At 49.1% G+C, this 20281-nt stretch overlaps 1 protein-coding gene across 10 annotated transcripts in view; it reads left to right on the top strand.

The window, feature by feature from the left end:
• The window catches only part of EVA1C (eva-1 homolog C), a 135440-nt gene that overhangs the window by 100943 nt on the left and 14216 nt on the right, over positions 1–20281 (top strand). For 6 of the 10 annotated variants that reach the window (XM_070785731.1, XM_070785754.1, XM_019956766.2 and 3 more), the window contains one exon: positions 837–1407. The exons of the other annotated variants lie outside the window; for them this stretch is intronic. In XM_070785731.1, coding sequence (XP_070641832.1) covers positions 837–1213 — 377 coding nt within the window. In that variant the 3' untranslated portion in view covers positions 1214–1407. Of the gene's footprint in view, positions 1–836; positions 1408–20281 lie in introns of those variants that run through there. 10 annotated transcript variants of the gene reach the window in all.

Below are 20281 nucleotides of genomic sequence, written 5' to 3'. Positions count from 1 at the left end.
TATTAGGATTTAGACCAGGGTACATAGTACAAATTAGCATTACTTCTATTCCTATTATACAATCATTTGGATGTTGAACTTTCATTACCAGAACCTTTATTTGTGTTTATTTTTTAATCTGAAAGAAATTAAGCTGTGTAACATTTAATATCTTAGGACTTACACTCATACTTTATATGTAATTCATTTTTCAAAGTTTACTACAATGAATAATAGCTGACAGCTTCTTAAACATTTGTTATGTGTCATTGAGTGTTCTGAGAGCATCATAGAAAGTAACTCAACTTTATGATAGAAAGGGGCTTTGGGCTCCATTTTACAGGTGAAAAAAACTGAGGCAGAGAGAGGTGATGTAATTTGTCAGAAGTCACACAACTAGTGAGTGGCAGGTCTGCATATGAACTCAGGAAGGTTCAGCTTCTCAGGTCCTTTGGTATGTGCCCTCTCATAAACATACATATATTGACTATACATGCTCCAAACTGCTTTTTGTTTGTTTTAATTAGTCGGGGTATATGCTCTTAGGTGTGGATGGTCGCAGAGATTCTGTCCAGGATTGGGATTCTGCGTTACCCTCCTGCCTGGGCACGTAACCACTTCTGTGGGACTTGGGCCTGCTGAGGACCGGCGGCTCCTCTGGGGCACGTAACCACTTCTGTGGGACTTGGGCCTGCTGAGGACTGGCGGCTCCTCTGGGGCACGTAACCACTTCTGTGGGACTTGGGCCTGCTGAGGACTGGCGGCTCCTCTGGGGCACGTAAGCACTTCTGTGGGACTTGGGCCTGCTGAGGACTGGCGGCTCCTCTGGGTCCTGATGCGGTCTCTTGCCTTTGCAGCCCATCCCGAGAGAGCCGCCCTGCTGTTCGTGTCCAGTGTCTGCGTTGGTCTGGCACTCACGTTGTGTGCTTTGGTCATCAGAGTGTCCTGCACCAAGGACTTCCAGGAGCTGCAGCTGGCGAGGGAGCACCTTGTGCCAGGAAGTGACAAGGCCGAGGAGGACAGCCAGGATGAGGAGGGGGAGGAGGACTCCTCTGACTCCGACTTCCCAGGGGAACTGTCTGGGTTTTGCAGGACTACATATCCCGTCTACAGTTCCATAGAGGCTGCAGAGTTGGCAGAAAGGATTGAGCGCAGGGAGCAGATCATCCAGGAAATATGGATGAACAGTGGCTTGGACACTTCACTCCCGAGAAACATGGGCCAGTTCTACTGAGAGCCAGATACATCCTGGTGTGAGCACACTTTCTGAAGAGGGAAGGTTCCCAAAGCCCCTCCAGCTCTGTTCCGCTTGTACCTTCTGTGAAGGAGAATTTGTCATGCCATCCAGTACTGGGGAAGCCAGAAAGTTCTTAAAGGGACATTTCAAACTGTTTACAGCACATCCCAAAATAAATTTGGAGGGAAGAAGTCTTGGTCTTCTATTATTTATCTAAATTCATGTGTATATGCTAACAGAACTAGAGTTCACATTTATCGAGCACTTATAATGCCCAGCACTGTTCTAGCTGCTTTTCATGCACTAAGTTATTTAATACTCATGACAACTTCATGCGATGATGCTATCATTCTCATTTTACAGATGGATGTGTAGAAGATCTCTGTCTATCCATCAAGAAATTATACTAATATTCAAGATGGCAAGCATGAGTTGAGTGACCTCAGGCTCACTGGTGGTATTATGTTTAGAGACAGGGTTGGCAAAAAAAAATTTTAAGTGAAGATAATAAATATTTTAGGCATTTCTCTTCAGATAGTGTCTACCCCCACTACTCACCTCTGCCACTGGAGCTCAAAAGCAACCACAGCTAATACATAATGGATGAACACAGCTGTGTTTCAATAAAACTTTATTTGTGGAAACTGAAATTTGAAATTAATGAAGTTTCACATGTCATATATTCTTAATCAATTATTTTAAAATGTAAAAGCCATTCTTAGCTCATGGACTGTACAAAAACAGGCAGTAGACTGGATTTGGTCTTGATTTTATAAATAAATTATGGTTTACATGGCTCAGTGGTAAAGAATCTGTCTGCCAATGCAGGAGACAATCCATGGGCGGGGGGGAGCGGTCACAAAAGAGTTGGGCACAGTTTAGTGACTAAAACAACAGTGGTTTACAATGGGGCTTCATTCGTGGCTCAAATGGTAAAGAATCTGCCTGCAATGCAGGAAACCCAGTTTTGATCCCTGGGTTGGGAAGATCCCCTGAAGAAGAGAAAGGCTACCCACTCCAGTATTCTGGCCTGGAGAATTCCATGGACAGAGGAGCCTGGCGGGCTACAATCCATCAAGTCACAAAGAGTCGGACAAGACTGAGTGACTAATGAATGAAGCACAAGCTGGAATCAAAACTGCCGGGAGAAATATCAATAACCTCAGATATGCAGATGACACCACCCTTATGGCAGAAAGCAAAGAAGAACAAAAGAGCCTCTTGATGAAAGTGAAAGAGGAGAGTGAAAAAATTGGCTTAAAATTCAACATTCAGAAAACTAAGATCATGGCATCTGGTCCCATCACTTCATGGCAAATAGATGGGGAAACAGTGACTGACTTTATTTTTGGGGGCTTCAAGATCACTGCAGATGGTGATTGCAGCCATGAAATTAAAAAATGCTTACTCCTTGGAAGAAAAGCTATGACCAGCTTAGACAGCATATTAAAAAGCAGAGATGTTACTTTGCCAACAAAAGCCCATTTAGTCAAATCTATGGTTTTTCCAGTAGTCATGTATGGATGTGAGAGTTGGACCATAAAGAAAGCTGAGTGCTGAAGAATTGATGCTTTTGAACTGTGGTGTTGGAGAAGACTTGAAAGTCCCTTGGACTGCAAGGAGATCCAACCAGTACATCCTAAAGGAAATCAATCCTGAATATTCATTGGAAGGACTGATGCTGAAGCTGAAACTCCAATACTTTGGCCACCTGATGCAAAGAACTGACTCCTTGGAAAAGACCCTGATGCTGGGAAAGATTGAAGGCAAGAGGAGAAGGAGACGGCAGAGGATGAGATGGTTGGATGGTATCACCGACTCAGTGGACATGAGTTTGAATAAATTCCAGGAGTTGGTGATGGACAGGGAGGCCTGGCATGCTGCGGTTCACGGAGTCGCAAAGAATCGGACACGACTGAGTGACTGAAGTGAACTGAATTGAACTGAGAACAAGAAAAGAATTTTTTTTCTTTCTTGTCCCAGAGGTACTTAGAGCATAAAAATGATGGTGTCAAATCTTCTCATATGCTGACTACCAACGAGGTCTCCCTCCTTATCGTACTTCATCATCACATCAACCCCGCAAGCAGGTATAAATCGTTGAGGAGGCTGAAGGTTGACAGGTTAAGTAGTGGGGCCAAGTCACATGGTACGAAGTGCTGGAGCTGACTCAGGGGTAAGGTGAGGAGGAAATCCTAGCTGTTCCCTCAGTATCCCAGGTATCAGCAGAGAGGATGGAAGGCATTTCCCTCAGTCCCCAGATCCTGAGGGGGGAAGGCCCCTCTGAGTTACACAGAGGAGGTGGGTGTTGGGGGAAGGGCCCGTCTCTCATCAACCAGCCTAGCTGCCCGTATGGGGGAGCGGCTGCATTTTGCTTTGCTTTGTTTTTTGTTATTCAGTTTGCCTTAGTTCATTCTAGCTGCTATTACAAAAATACCATAGACTGAATGGCTTATAAACAACAGAAATTTATTTCTGTTTTGGAGGCTGAAAGTCCAAGATCAGGGGGCCAGCAAATTCAGTGTCTGGTGAGAGCCTGGCTTCCTGGCTCATAGCTGGCCGTCTTCTTGCTGGGTGCCCACATGGCAGAGGGGGCTGGGAATTCTCTGAGGTCTCCTTTGGTTCCTGCTCAGTTGCTCAGTCATGTCCAACTCTTCATGACCCCATGGACTGTAGCCAGCCAGGCTCCTGTCCATGGGATTTTTCCAGGCAAAAATACTAGAGTGAGTTGCCATTTCCTTCTTCAGGCAATCTTCCTGTCCCACAGATTGATCCTGCGTCTCCTGCATTGGCATGCAGATTCTTTACCACTGAGCCACCCAGGAAGCTGGAGGTCTCCTTTATAAGGGTGCTAGTCTTATCCATGAGGGCTCTGCCATCATGACCTAATCACTTCTCAAAGGTCCCACCTCCAAATACCATCACATTAGGTGTTAGGTTTTAACATGAATTTTAAGGTACACAAACTTTTAGTCTACACCAAAGTTGAAATTCATGTGAAGTAAAATTAACCACTTTAAGGCACGCAGTTCAGTGGCTTTTAATATATTCACAGTGTGGTAGGACCACCACTTCTACCTAATTCTGAAGTGAAGTCGCTCAGTCGTGTACAACTCTTTGCTCCCACCATGGACTGTAGCCTGCCAGGCTCCTCCCATGGGATTTTCCAGGCAAGAATTCTGGAGTGGGTTGCCACTTCCTTCTCCAAAGGATCTTCCTGACCCAGGATCAAAACCAAGTTGCCCACATTGAGACAGACTCTTTACCATCTGAGCCATCAGGGAAGCCTCTTCTACCTAATTCCAAAACACTTTCAATACCAGAAAGTAAAACTCCTGCCCCAGTAAGCAGCCACTCCCCATCCCCTCCTTTCTCCAGCCCCTGGCAACTACCAGTCTGTGTCTGTGCATTTAGTTATTCTGGGTAGTTCATATAAAGGGAATCACACATGTAAATGGAATCTTTGGTCACTGGCTTCCTTCATTTAGCATAATGTCCTCAAGTTCATTTGTGCTATGGCATGAATCAGTACTTCCTTTTTACGGCTGAATAATATTTCACTACATGTATAAACCAGGCTTTCCTCGTGCCTCAGACGAGGAATCTGCAATGCAGGAGACCTGGTTCAATCCCTGAGTTGGGAAGATCCCCTGGAGAAGAGAATGGCTACCCACTCCAGTATTCTTTCCTGGAGAATTCCATGGACAGAGGAGCCTGGCAGGCTACATTCCATGGGGTTGCAAAGAGCAGGACATGACTGAGCAACTAACACTGTCACATATGGAGAGACCACGCTGAGTTCATTAATTCATCCATTTGTAGACATCTGGGTTGCTTCCGCGCTGGGCTCCTGTGAGTAGTGCTGCTGTAAACATTCATGTGTAGCATTGTAATAGCAGTGGGACTACACAGGGACTTCCCCAGCAGTCCAGTGATTAAAAGTCCAACGCCTTCAGTGCAAGGGGTGCAAGTTCAATCCCTAATCGGGAACTAAGATTTCATATACTGCTCACAGTGCAGCCAGAAAAAGAAAAGAGACTACATGTAAAAACACAATTGCAGATACAGTTGACTAGGCATTAGGTGGATTCCATTCAACTAAAGGAACAGGGACTGAAGGTGAGTCAGAGTGACACTCTTGCTTCTGTCAATTTCAGAATGTGCGTCTCTTACACTTACCTGAGAAGGTGGGAGGGTAGGACTCGGTCCACAGAGGTGTCAGATGCACAGGCTAGGGTGGTGTAGGCAGAGGCTGAAACCCCTCAGCACCTCCAGGGACCCGAGTCGTCCATCTATAACATAGGGGATTGGGAGAAGTTGACAGGGCGGGATGACTCGCTTTCAATCTGTCATTAGAGATAAATCTCTTCCAGGTCATAGCAGAGAATGAACATATGGCTCCATTGTTTAAATTCTTCATGAGAATTTTGTTCTAATCAAAGAGAACCCTTGTCCTTTTATTTCCTGAGCTCAGCAAGAGGCACTTCAGTGCTGTCTCGGCTCCCAGAACAGCCTCCCACCACGGTCTCTAGTCCTAATTCCCAAGCAGCATCTTCTCTGGCTCCGTGAACATAACTACCTTCATCTGATGGCTCTGTGAGCCTAAAGAGAACATGCCAGCTGAAGGTTTTTACTTTTTCAGCCAGAGAAAGAGCTGCGCCCACACTGACCTCAGTCTCAAAGCTCTTGTTGAATGCCACAATGGTTCTTCTCTTACCTGTGTCTCCCCCCAACCTCCACGCGCATGCACGTCCTCCCAGGACCCCCAGAGAGGCAGCTGGGAAACAGGCCAGCCAAGGCGAAGAGCAGTCTTTGGCTTGCACAAATGCAGTAAGTTGTTCGTTTGCATTTTCCGAGCCCACGAGAAGAATGCCACGGTCTTCTCAAGGAAGGAGGCTGAGGAGTCCTGCTGAGAATGTTTGGATGGGCACCAAGCCCAGACCAACGCAACTTTGAATCAGGGGTTGCCAATGGAGTGTGGTGGCTGGTGGAAGCTCCCAGGTGGAATTCCGCCCAGAGAGTGCAGGGCACTCATAGACTACTGCTTCTAAGCTTTGTGCAAGTCGGGGCCACTGCCGCCCCACGGTCTCCAGGCGGTGGGGTCCCAGAAGTCCTGTGAAAAGAGGCCAGCTCGGTGGGAAGTTTGCCCATATCACTGCCTCAGTTACTTGCTGCAAAACACTGACTTTGAAAATGTGAGCCTCCTGCTGTAAAATTCAGTCCTTCTGGGTTCACAGAGCTTGTTAGCTGGGCCCGTCTTGCTCTGTCAATGTTGGGGCACTTGCTGCTTCACGGAGGAGTGCACAGCCAGAAGAAGTGATGTTGCTCAGTTGTGTGTAACTCTTTGCGATCCCAGGGACTGTAGCCTACCAGTCTCCTCCGTCCATGGCGTTTTCCAGGCAAGAGTACTGGAGTGGATTGCCATTTCTTTCTCTAGGGGATCTTCCCAACCCGGGGATTGAACCCAGGTCTCCCATATTGCAGGCAGATGCTTTACCCTTTGAGCCACCAGGGAAGCCCACACACAGCCAGGGACCAAGCAATTCCCCAGAGGCCCTGTGAGTGGTCCCACTGCCAACCCCACAAATGGGCCAGGCATGATGCTGTGCCCACCCAGAACCCTGCACCAGGCCTGGTACCACCCCAGCTGCTGCAAGGGCGGCTGTGAGTGGCCCAGAGCTGTCCTCTTGTGCAGAGAATTGCCCCTCACCAATTCTGTCAAAGGTTCGTCTAGTCAAGGCTATGTTTTTTCCAGTGGTCATGTGTGGATGTGAGAGTTGGACTGTGAAGAAAGCTGAGCGCTGAAGAATTGATGCTTTTGAACTGTGGTGTTGGAGAAGACTCTTGAGAGTCCCTTGGACTACAAGGAGATCCAACCAGTCCATTCTGAAGGAGATCAGCCCTGGGATTTCTTTGGAAGGAATGATGCTGAAGCTGAAACTCCAGTACTTTGGCCACCTCATGCGAAGAGTTGACTCATTGGAAAAGACTCTGATGCTGGGAGAGATTGCGGGCAGGAGGAGAAGGGGACGACAGAGGATGAGATGGCTGGATGGCATCACTGACTTGATGGACGTGAGTCTGAGTGAACTCCCAGAGTTGGTGATGGACAGGGAGGCCTGGCGTGCTGTGATTCATGGGGTTGTAAAGAGTCGGACACAACTGAGCGACTGAACTGAACTGAACTGAATTCTGTCTTAGGGCTTCCCCAGTGGCTCAGATGGTAAAGAATCTGCCTGCGATGCAGGAGACCCTGGTTCAGTCCCTGGGTTGGGAAGATCCCCTGGAGGAGGAAATGGCAACCCACTGCAGTATTCTTGCCTAAAGAATCCCATGGACAAAGGAGCCTGGCAGGCTACAGTCCATTGAGTTGCAAAGTGACATGACTGAGTGAGCACATTTCTGTCTTAGCCTGCTTGGGCTGCTGTAACAAAATCCCACAGACTAGGTAGCCTATAAAATTTAGAAATTTCCTCCTCACAGTCTGGGGGCTGGAAGTCCAAGCTCAAGGTGTCAGCATGGTATGGGGAGGGCCCTCTTCTGGGTTGCAGACTTCCCGCTGTGTTCTCACACGATGGAAGGGACACAGGGAACTTTGTAGGGTTTCTACTATAAGGGCACTAATCTCATTCATGAGGGCTCCACGTTTTTGATCTAGAAAGCTCTAGAGGGATTTCCCTGGTGGTCTAGTGGTTGAGATTCCAAGCTTCCAATGCAGAGGGCGTGGGTTCGATTCTTTGTCAGGGAACTAAAATCCCACTTGCCATGTGGTGTGGCAAAAACAAAACAAAAACAAAATCTCCCGGAGGCCTTACCTCTGGGGCTTAGGATGTGAACGTGAATTTGGAGGGGCACAAACACTCAGACCACAGCAATTTTCTTGGAAGTATTTCTCCTAAGAGCACTGCTTCAATAAGCCACTCGTTCAGAAATCTTGGGAAACTGGACTTCCCTGGTGGTACAGTGAATAGGAGTCCACTTGCCAACACAGGGGACATGGGTTTGATCCCTGGTCTGGGAAAATTTCACATGCTCAGAAGCTTAAGTCGGTGTGCCATAGCTGTTGAGCCCTCAAAATGCAGCTGCTGAAGCTCGAACACCTAGAGCCCATGCTCTGCAATAAGCGAAGCCATTTCAATGAGAAGCCCGTGAGCTGTAGCTGGAGAGTAGCCCTCACTCGCTGCAACTGGAGAAAAGCCCGTGAACCAATGAAGCCTCAGCACAGCCAAAAGGAAATAATTAAAAAAAAAAACCCTGCATTTAAAAAAGAAAAACCACCATAAATGAAAGCTTTTCTTTTCATCAATTCCATCAAACTCATCAATTTCATCAATTATTTCTTCCTCCTGAGTTTCAGCATCCAGCATGGCCAAAACGTCATCAGTTACACTGTCCTCAGAGGATTGGACAGAACTCAAGGGCAAAATGAGAACAAGCTGCTGAAGAGGACAAGGCAGCCTCCAGCCCTGCCACAGAGAGGAGTTTGGAGGAGGAATGACTATCCGCAGAGCTCCCAGGAAAGTGTCAAGGCCTGACCTTCTTTGGATTCTTCAGCCAACTCCATTGTGAAGTTGGACCTGAAAAGCCGGGCCCAGTGTTGGCAGGATAGTCATAAACCCGGAACTGTGGTCAGCTTGGTTTTAAGAAGCCCATTGTAAGCCTGACCACCAGTGCAGAGTTGGCCAAACTCCATCCCATGACTGGCCCATAGCCTCAGAGATTAAATCCTAAATAAACACTCCAGCTAAATGCCCTGTCGACTGGAAGCCATACTGGTCTATAGCTGGAAATAAGGCAAGAAAGAGGCACGATAATATCAGCCAGATAAGGGAAAATGCAGGAAGCCAGCTAATAATCATCCAAGGCCATCACATTCTTTGTAGGAATTTCAAGTCAACAGGCACCTCCCTGCGGGGGCAGCGCTAGGCTCCCTTGAGAATGAATGAGCCGGTGTCTAAACACAATGCTGATCGTCCAACACAGAGCCAGCAGCCACATGTGCCTAGCTAATCTTAAACCGAAAGCAGTTAATAGCATTTAAAAGTCAGTTCCTCAGTCACACTAGTGACTCAGTGGCCACGTGACCAGTGGCTCCTGTCTTGGATGGTGCAGGGAGCTCTGCTGGGCGATGCTGAGCCAGAGTGTTCGGTCAGACAGGGAGAGCCAGGCCCAGCTCACTGCAATGAAATGGAGCGGGTATTTCATTACCAACCGAGGGTGTCATCGGATCAACATCACAGGTGCAGAATGTGTACGCGTGGCTGAGTCTCTTCGCTGTTCCCCTGAAACTATCATGACATTGTTCATCAGCTATATCCCAATACAAAATTAAAAGTTTAAAAAATATATATATATAATATTTGCTGACTCAATAAATAAATAAAAATAAATCTGGGCACAGAAACGTGGGACAAAGTCGCACCTACTCCCACTGGGCTCACCTTTCTGGGGACACCCTGACGTGCCCCTAGTCCCCAAGCCCTGTGGGCTCTGTCCTATGGCGGCCCTTGGTGCCATCCAGTCTTTGTGCGTCCCGATCCCTGCAGAACCGCAGCCCCAGCCGTCGGGTCTGCCTTTCCTGCCCCAGAGAGGGGGGAACAGCCCATGGGGGCCTTTTGCCCCGGCCACCTGTCCTGCAGCAGCAGCTGCTGTACATTCCCCTTCTTTTGCCTCCTGAGAAGCACAGAGCTTCTGAGATGAGCCAGCCCCCGCATTCTTCCTGACCCAACGGCTAGCAGCACCCCTCCACCCCCAGGAAGGGTCCAGAGAGAGACCTCAGGCCAAGCCTTCCTCACCTCGAGGCCCTGTCCCCCTACCCCGCCAGGCAACAGCAGCTGACCCACCAGGCCCACCCCTCCCGCCTTCCTCTTCCTGTTCACTTTCAGGATCTTCCATCTCTCGGCCGAATCTGGGAGCAGAGTCTGCACAGGCCTTCTCTTTATCCTTTGGGGATTTCAGCTTCACAACCCAGAGTGTAGGAATGGTGTTACATGCTCAGAAAGATGGCCCTGGGAACCCAGAAAGATGGTTCTACCTGATGGGCTGGAGAGGCTGATGGGAGGTGGTGCTCAACGGGGCCCTCAGGAATGAGCAGAGTTGTCAAAGGTGGTCGTACGGGAACATGAGCGGGGGGCGGGGGAAGCCGCAGCAGTGGGCCAGGAGGTGGGAACAGGAGGCACATGTTTGGGAATGGGGAGCAGTGAGGCCTCAGGCTAACAGGGTACAGAACCTCAGGCGCTGGACTCCAGACAACAGGATTGGCTGTAGAGACGGCATCACCCACTTGTGCCAGCATCCTTCCATCCCTCAGAAGCAAACGTCAGTGTTGAGAGCAGGTTCGTTATTTAGTCACTAAGTCATGTCTGACCCCATGGACTGTAGCTCGCCAGGCTCCTCTGTCCATGGGATTTCCCAGGCAAGAATACTGGAGTGGGTTGCCATTTCCTTCCCCAGGGGGATCTTCCCAACCCAGGAATCGAACCCGTGTCTCCTGCGCCGGCAGGAGGATTCTTTACCACTGAACCATCAGGGAAGCCCTGAGATCAGGCTTTCAACCCACTCACAGCCAGTAATCAGCTGGGCCTGGCCTCCAACCACGTAGGCCTCGAGCTCTTGGAATAGTAATTTCTCCTCATTTTAAGGTTGCCGATCACTATCCAGCTAGCCTTTTTTAAATATAATTTTCTTTCTTTCTTTCTTTTATTATTTATTTACTGGCCGTGCTGGGTCTTCTTTGCTTCAAGGACTTTTCTCTAGTTGCGGCGAGTGGGAGCGATCCTCCAGTTGTGGTGCGTGGGCTTCCTGTTGGGGTGGCTTCTCTTATTCTGGAGGATAAGCTCTATGACTCATGGGCTCAGGCTCGATAGTTGTGGCACTTGGGCTTAACGGCTGTCCAGCATGTAGGATCTTCCCCGATCAGGGATCGAATCCGCGTCTCTCGCATTGACAGGTGGATTCTTTACCACTGAGCCACCAGGGAAGCCCCCAGTTAGTCTCAGTGGCTTAGATATTACCAAATTACAACTGAATTTTCTGTTGGAGAAATTAAATAGCTTTTAATAGAAAGCTCTTCCAGGGCCTGACTCTCGAGGGTGCTTTAAGACACAGTGAACTTCTCTAATGATGCAAATGTATGTCGAGGACCGAAGGATATCTGGCACAGCCTTTCTTTGGAAGGTTTCCAGTCTTTGCTTGAAGACTGCTCAGGGCCTAATTGCATTTCTTTCCAATGGGTCCAACAGAAAACCCAGATGGGGATTTATCTGGAGGTGAAAATGCAGCCTTCCTGCTTGTAAGCACACTGCCTGGGGTATCATGAGCTCAGACTCCAGGACTCGGCAGAACAAAGACAGGAAAGCTGGTCACTTCCGATCGGGGGTGCATATTAATTCCCCGGACTTTCTCTGTTCCAACTCATGACTCCGTGGATCGAGTTCTTTCAAGAAAAGAAAAATAGACCTTGTCATTTCCTATTGTTTCAAAGACAAAATCCAGCCTGGGAAAGATTACGGCAAGAGGAAGGGGACTCGTGTTCAGATGACTAAACAGCAACCTGACCTGGAAAATGCTCGATTAGTTTCCAAGGAAGGGAGGGAGCAGCAATTAGAGGCAAGTGTCGATCACGACATGAACTCCCTTAAGGAGAAGAAAGCAGAATGTTCCTGACCCACTGACAAAGAAACAGCAAGAGAATATGTTACGAATCGATGAAGAATTTGCAAACCCAGTGAGTTGCCTCCCAGTTCTGAGAGCCTGAACTTCCTTCCTTAGAACGTGACCTCTGATTGTAAAGTCTCCGGACCCTGGGAGGGTGAGGCGTGTGCTGTCAGCAGAGGGGCGTATCCACGGGCTGGCCATGCTGGCTGCCACCAAGGTTTCTGTTCAATCAGACTCGCCTACATCACTTAGCTCAGGCACATGGAAAACTTCTTTTCTTAAGGAAGACGTCTTGGGAAGAATTTCAGCTGTCCTAAAAAATTGGAATACAGGCACATCGTCGTTGTTGTTGAGTCACTCAGTTGTGTTCGACTCTTTGGACCCCATGGACTGCAACACACCAGGCTTCCCTGTCCTTCACCTTCTCCTGGAGTTTGCTCAAACTTATGTCCATTGAGTTGGTGGTGCCATCCAACCATCTGATCCTCTGCCACCCTCTTCTCCTTTCACCTTCAATCTTTCCCAGCATCAGGGTCTCTTCCAATGAGTTAGCTCTTCGCATCAAGTGGCCAAAGTATGAGCTTCAGCTTCAGCATCGGTCCTTCCAATGAATATTCAGTTTACTTCCTTTAGGATTGATTGGTTGTTTTTTCAATGAGGTAGATCTGTATGCACCAACATGAAAAATTATTGAAGTCATGTTATTCAGTGAAAAGGGCAAATTGGAGAATAATGTGTAGATTATATCATTACGTAGAAGAAAAGGATTCCACATAAAACTCTATTTTTCTTCTGTGTATGCATAGACATCTACAGGTCTGGGGATTCCCTGGTGATCCAGTGGTTAGGACTCCATGCTTCCATTGCTGGGGGTCTGAGTTGGATCCTTGCTTGGAGAACTAAGATCCTGCAAGCTCGTTGCAAGGCCAGAAAAAAAAAAGACCAAAGAACTATAGGTCTGCCTGTCACGTTTGTAGGTTTGGAGAGAAGAAATGAGTGTTACATACCACACAGCCAAGTGTTAAAATCTTATAGACATCAGGCCCAAAATAAAAAATTATGTAAAAGACATGCTCTTGCCTACCTTGACAAACATACCTTTATAACAACCCTGAAGACCAGGTTTAAACTTGGAATCCCCAGACTTCAGGGTCTGGTGCCGATGTGGCGGTGTGGGGTGGAGGGGCTGGCTGGGTCCTGACCCACCTGTCTCGTCCCACCTCCCCTCGGTCCCTCCCCGGGAGGGCCCTCACATACTTAAGTGTGGACCACCGGGCTCCTGAGTCCATGCTGTGTGCCACCTATGGCCCCCCAAACAGCCTGAAAGTATGTGATCTGCTGTTAGGGTCCCAGCCCTGTAGGAAGTCAGGATGGTTGACAAGACGCTGGGGCAGAGGACAGGATGGAGAGGCTGGAAGAGAGCCCAGAGCAGGTGGGTTGGGGCACAGAAGAAGGATTCTGTGTAGAGGCAAACAAAAAACCCAAATGCGGGGGAATCTGGGCTGCAGGATACAGGCAGGTAGATGACGGGGCTAGGGAAGCCCAGGCAGAGGCCAGGCCGGGCCTCTAGCTGCCTGCCCGTCAGAAACCCAAGGGAGGGAATTCCCTGGCGGTCCAGCGGTTAAGACTCTGCCCTCACTGCCGAGGCCTGAGTTTGATCCCTGGTCAGGGAACTGAGATCCCACTTGCCCCGTGGCACAGCTGAAAAAAGAGAAAGCAACCCAGGGGAGCTTGAGATAAGAATGCAGATCCCTGGGTGCCCCCCTCCCTGAGAACTCAGTGGCTTTCAGGTGGGGATTTGGAATCTATCTTCTTAGACAACGCGGACAGCCCTGGGGATGGGGAGGGTGGCGGGCTGTAGATGGCCTTGGCTGATGACCAGGGTCGGTCCTCAGGGACAGGCTGAGGGCAGGGAGCTGAGCAGGTGAAGACAGCTCCACTCCACGCCTCCAAAAATCCCACACCCTCCTATAAGCCTGTCTGAAAGCCCACACTGACCCTGCCTACAGGGCTGGTGAGATACTCCCGTCAGTGGGGTTTTGTGAGCTCCTTTCATAGTGATTTCAACGAGGGTGACCCCTCATCCTGCTTTGCTGGAGACCAAGGGATTTTCTGCAATTCAGGAGTCTCAGTGCTAAAACCAGGATTACTGTCCTGGCCAATCCCCCATGGGTGGACACACATCGGTGGTCCCCCTAATTTCCACCTTCCTTCTGACCAGGCCGTGCCGAATCCTGAGTCCTGAAAAGATAGACATTTCACATCGCAAGGAACGACCACTGGGTTCTAAATCTCGTTTTACTTCAGTCCATGTCCTGAAGAAATATTATAGCGTTTGCTCCTTTTCATTTTATAAGACATGTTGAAAATTGCCTTTCATTTCTAAATCCCTCTTTTCAGCTACTTTTAATATTCCTTTTCAAAGCAAGAAAGAAAAAGAAAAGGCCATTGGGGCTATAAACTTCACATACTTGGACTGGACCCAAAGGAGAATATTTATTTCAGCAAAATTCATTCAGGGTCTTGAAAGTCAAGTGTGTGAATATAAAATACACCTTTTCAGTCTAAAAATAATGGCCCTTTCTAAGCTTGGATGGCTGAACCATGACATGTCAGGTTGACATATTCCATGCTCCCAGGAACGTGACCCCAGAAAGTGAGGAAGGAGAATGCGGTGCTTAGGGAGGTGGGGTTTGGGGACCTGTGAGGCTGCCCTGGCTGGCTGACCAACTTGGCTTCTGGGAGGGTACAGTCTAGTGACCTCACTCGGGTGCCGCTGCCTTCTCATCCTCTTGTGACTCTTCCTGCTCAGGAGGTCTGTTTAAAGTCCTTTCACAAACAAGCATCATTTATTTCAGCTTCAGCCATTTATCTTGATTCCATCATGAAAGTGTGTCTGGATCTTACGCAAGGTGTGTAGGTGGGGCCAGGAGGATCCATCAGCGCCTTCAAATTCCAGCCCCATCAACTCAGGGACAGAGCACTGGGTCCCTGACACCGCCCCCCCCAACACACACACAAAGGCTACCCGGCCCTAGAGCTGCAAAAACTGGGCTTTCAACCTCTCGGATCTTCACTGGCTCAGTTGTTCCTCCTGTCAGAATCATTAGCTGTTGAAGGACAAAGAGAACGGTGTGTGTGTGTATCTATATGTATGCATGCATGCATGTGCGTGCGTGCCTGTGAGTCTGTGTGCATGCGCGTCTGTGAGTCTGTGTGCATGCGCGTCTGTGAATCTGCGTGCGTGCGCGTCTGTGAGTCTGCGTGCATGCGTGTCTGTGAGTCTGCGTGCGTGCCTGTCTGTGAGTCTGTGAGGCTGTGTGCGTGCGTGTCTGTGTGTCTGTGTGCATGCATGTCTGTGAGGCTGTGTGCATGTGTGTCTGTGAGTCTGTGTGCGTGTGTGTCTGTGAGTCTGCGTGCGTGCGTGTCTGTGAGTCTGCGTGCGTGTCTGTGAGTCTGCGTGCATGCGTGTCTGTGAGTCTGTGTGCGTGCCTTGTCTGAGAGTCTGCGAGTCTGCATGCGTGTGTGTCTGTGAGTCTGCGTGCGTGCGTGTCTGTGAGTCTGCGTGCATGTGTGTCTGTGAGGCTGTGTGCGTGCGTGTGTGTCTTAGCTCCCTCAGTCCTTAACATCATGTTGCCAAGTGGCCAGGGTGTTAGGTGTTGTTTCCACTTTGCAGGTCTGCGTGCGTAAGCTTGAATAGCAGCCAGCTGGTGACAAACTCTGCAGGGTGGGTGCTGGTTTCTGCTGACCTGGGGTCAAATCCCATCTCGGCCACTCAGTTGCTGTGTGACCCTGGGTGGCTTGATTGACCCCTCTGTGCCTCCTCTGGAAAGTGGAGATCGCAGTCGTACAACTACAGAGTGTGGTGACAGGAGCTAAATGAGGTTGGGAGTGCTAAGTGATTGCAGAGGGCCCTGATGTCAGAGTGCCTGGGAAATGGAGCCCTTGTTACCTGAGGATTCTCCAGATATTCTGGCCCTGGCAGGTAACCCCCACCCCCACCTTAATAGATATACATTGTTATACATTTGCCCAAACCCTATAGACTATACAACACAAAGAGTGAACCTTGATGTAAACTGTGGACTTTGGTAGTAGTAACATGTCAGTGTGGCTGCTGTAACAAACGTGCCACTCTGGTGTGGGGTCTCAGTTCTGGGAAAGGCCTGCATGGCAGGTGGGGGAACAGGGAGTTACGGGGCCTCTCTATATTTTCCATTCCATTTTGTTGTGGATCTATATGGTTCTAAAAAATAAAATCTACTTAAAAAGGAAAAAATACAGGTAAATAAAGACTACTTTGGGCTTCCCAGGTGGCTTGGATGGTAAAGAAGCTGACTGCTGTGCAGGAGACCTGGGTTCGATCCTTGGGTCAGGAAGATCTCCTGGAGAAGGGAATGGCAACCCACTCCAGTATTCTTGCCTCAAGAATCCCATGGGCAGAGGAGCCCGGTGGGCTACAGTCCATGGGGTCACAAATAGAACAACTGAGAGGCTTACAAACCACCCCCCCCACACACACACAAATGCACAAAGGCTACTTTTTTTAAAAAGGACCAGACAATCTCTTGAGAAATAAGCAAATGTCCTAGTTTATGAAATTCCTTTCATTTATTCGTTCAATAAATATTTCTTGAATTTGCCATCTCTTCTTTAGTGAGGTGTCTGTTCAGATATTTTTCCCTACTTTTAGTTGGCAAAATAAACTTGTTTTCTCATTGCTGAGTTTTAAGAGCTCCTTATATATTTCTTAGGTTAGTCCTTGATCAGATAAGGATTTTTGAAAAAATTCGAGGGTTTACCCTGTGCTGAGTGCTGTTCTAGGGAGTGAACAAAGCAGAAAACAGCCTGCCCGCCTGGAACTTAGGTTCTAAGTAACCCACCACAGGACACCTTGTGATAAACGCTGTGGGGACAAATGAAACAGAGTAACGAGGGAGGGAGAGAACACGGGGTGCTATTTATAAGAAAGGTCAGAGAAGTCCCCTCTAATAAGGCAGCGTGTGAGAACAAACCAGAAGGAAGTGAACAAGCCACGAAGCTGAGGGAGCAGGAGGGCTCCAGGGAGAGGCAGGGTGAGTGCAAAGGCCCTGGGGAAGAAGAGCAGGAGGTCAGGGTGGGGGAGTCAGACTGCGAGAGGGCAGTGGCTGGTTACTAACAGCCCTGCAGGCGCCTGGGAAGGACTTTGCCTTTGGAGTGTGCATTCATTTCCTGTAGCTGTTGTAACAAGTTCCACAAACTCAGCGGCTTAAAACAACAGAATTTAGTCTCTGAACCCTGGAAGTCAGACACCCAGGTGTTGGGAGGGCTGTGCCCTCTGGAGGCTCCAGGAGAGGCTCCTGGCTGCTCCTCCAGTCTCCAGGGGCTCCTCGTGGTCCTTGGCTGGTGGCCGCATCACTCCAGTCCCTGCCTTCATCTCCACGTGGCCTCCCTTCTCTCCGTGTCCCCTTTTCTGTGTGTCTCTCATCAGGACATTTGTCACTGGGTGTGGGTCCCTCCTGCATAAACCAGGATGATCTTGTCCTGAATTTCGTTATATCTGCCGAGACTGTTTCCAACCGCATGGTGGTCTGACAGCAGCCACTTCCGGGAGGCTGTGTGCACTAGAGCCCACCTGGAGTAGGTTCAAGAGAAAATGGGAGGGAACGGGAGGTGTGGGCAGTGCTTTTAACAGGCTTTGTTAGAAAGGGAAGTGGGGAAGGGAGGCAACAGCTAGAGAAGGATGGGAGGTCAAGGGAGAATTTTTAATATTTTGTTGACAGAGCAGCGTGGTTTGTGGAATCTTAGTTCCCAGACCAGGGATGGAACCTGGGCGCTTGGCAGTGAGAGAGCAGGGTCTTAACCACTGGACTGCCAGGGAATTCCCAACAGAGGACTTTTGAATATGATTTTTTGTGAAGAAGAGAAGGAGGCATACACAGAGCGATGGTGATGTGAAGATGGAGGGAGAAATCGGGATGCTGGCAGCCACCAAAATTTATAAGAGGCACGGAGGGACTCTCTTTAGTAGGGACCGTCTCAGGCAAACTGGCACACATGGTCATGCTATCTTATTTTCTCTTTTTGGTGACACCATTTGTCATGTGGTCTCCTAGTTCCATGACCAGGGATCGAACCTACACCCCCTGCACTGGAAGCACGGACTCCTCACCACCGGATTGCAAGGGGGGACCCTATGCAAGGGAGGATTCTCTCCAACAGCCCTCAGCAAGCACAAACCTGCTGACACCTTGATTTTGGGCTCCAGGACACACATTTTGAACTTCTGGTTTCCAAAATGTGAGATAATAAATTTTTGATGTTTAAGCCACCAATTCTGTGACTACCCCCCTCTGGTATTCTTGCCTGGAGAATCACATGGACAGAGGAGCCTGGTGGACTACAGTTCATGGGGTCACAAAGAGTTTGACAAGAGTGAGCAACCTTTCACTTCACTTTCACTGTGGTCATCTGTGACAGCAGCCACAAGAAACAAACATACTAAGTACATCCTTAAAACATACATCTATACACATTTGTGAATATATCTGTAGGAAAAAAATCACCAGAAGTGGAATTATGAGGTCAAAGGATATGTATACTTTAGAATCTGGTATATATTTACCAGGGATTCCCTTGTGATTTAGACAGTAAAGAATCTGCCTGCAATGCAGGAGATCCAGGTTCAATCCCTGAGTCGGGAAGATCCCTGGAGAAGGAAATGGCAACCCACTCCAGTATTCTTGCCTGGAGAATCCGATGGACAGAGGAGCCTGGCGGGCTACAGTCCATGGGGTTGCAAAGAGTCAGACACAACTGAATGACTAACACACACAGATATTTACCAAAACGTCCCGCATAAGCATAGCTCTAACTTCAGCTGATGACTACAACAAGAATGCCCATCGGCACATGGAGGGTGGCTTCCAACCCCCACCTGGCCTCCTGCACACACATTTCATTGACACGTGAAGTTGTGAGTCTACCTCTGGCTGTCAGAATGTGAGCGGAGGGGAGGTGCCTACCTCCAGGGAAAGTGAGGAGACACTGTGCGTTCTCCACTTTCTCTTTTCATCTCCACCAGCCAGAAGTCCCTTCAAGATCCTGGGAAAGCCAGTAGAGCCCACTAGATGGGAGGAACCCATCGCTGAGTCACTGAACCACCACTGGAGAAATACTGTCCACTAACCAGAAACATCCGCAGAACTCTTACACAGGGAGCAATATATTTCTATCGTACCCAGCCTCTGGAATGTTGCCTTTTTGTCACGTGACCCTAACTAATACGCTGTGATACTATTTTTTAAATACAAACATCACATCTCCTGTGTCTCTTGCATTGGCAGGCGGGTTCTTTACCATGAGGACCACTTGGGAAGCCCTAAAGAGAAGAGATACTTCTGATGCCAAATTCATTACGTGGAAAGAGAGGCTTGAAGATAGGTCGGCCCCATAGACTGTAGCCCGCCAGCCTCCTCGGTCCATGGGATTCCCCGGGCAGGAATACTGAGGTGGATTGCCATTCCCTTCTCCAGAAGAACTTCCCAACCCAGAGATCGAACCCCTGGTCTCCTGCCTTGCAGGCAGATTCTTTACCGTTTGAGCTACAGGGAAGTCTCCTGGAAGATAGGGACTATTCCATAGTGAGAGATCAGTGGGATGGGTGATGCTGTGGGGAGTATGAGGCTGTGGAGGAGGTGGGGGTTCCTGCCAGAGTGGTGTCCTGGGTGGGGAACAAAGCCCACGGTGGCTCGTGGGAGCCTGGACGGTCTGTCCACTGCAGTGGGGGCGGGGGGTGTCTGTTTTCTCTGTAAACTGGAGGGTAAGACACGTCAGGGCGGAGGGCAGGGAGCTGCTGAGAGAGGAGGTGTGATGCAGCTGTGGAGGGGGAGAATCTAAGGACCCGGGGCGCCCCCCATGACCGTGATTCTGGGGTTCTCTCTGCCATGCTGCTGGAATGTTGGTTTTAACGACGGTTGGGGGTTTTGCCAAACGAATGGGCCCCAGGGAGAGAGACCTGCCAGGGTGGTTTCATGCGCCCTGAGGCCTGTGAGGGGGTGCTCAGATGTGGGGGTGCTGAGGGTGGCTGCTCAGATGTGGGGGTGCTGAGGGGGGCTAACAGAGCCATCTGAAGACCCCGAGAGGTGATGAGGTGTCAGAGGCAGGGCTCTGAGGGGGAACGGAGGGTTATGATCTAGAATGACCTGGGGGAACATCAACCTATAGCCATCTGGAAATCGGGGTATGGGGGAGAAACTGGCCCCCACTTCACAGCCGCGCAGAGAGCATGCTCATGGGAGAGCCAGGCTTTCTTTCTCTTTTATTCTGTTTTCTTTCTCTTTTTATTTGAGCTTATGTGAAAAAAATCCACAAATACTCCTTTAATCCATGCGTGATCGCCAACATTGTTTTTTTTTAAGGAACTCTGTA

Source organism: Bos indicus, chromosome 1 (genome assembly GCF_029378745.1).
Source record: "Bos indicus isolate NIAB-ARS_2022 breed Sahiwal x Tharparkar chromosome 1, NIAB-ARS_B.indTharparkar_mat_pri_1.0, whole genome shotgun sequence".
Taxonomy (NCBI): Eukaryota; Metazoa; Chordata; class Mammalia; order Artiodactyla; family Bovidae; genus Bos; species Bos indicus.
This window is presented reverse-complemented; position numbering and strand designations above follow the sequence as displayed.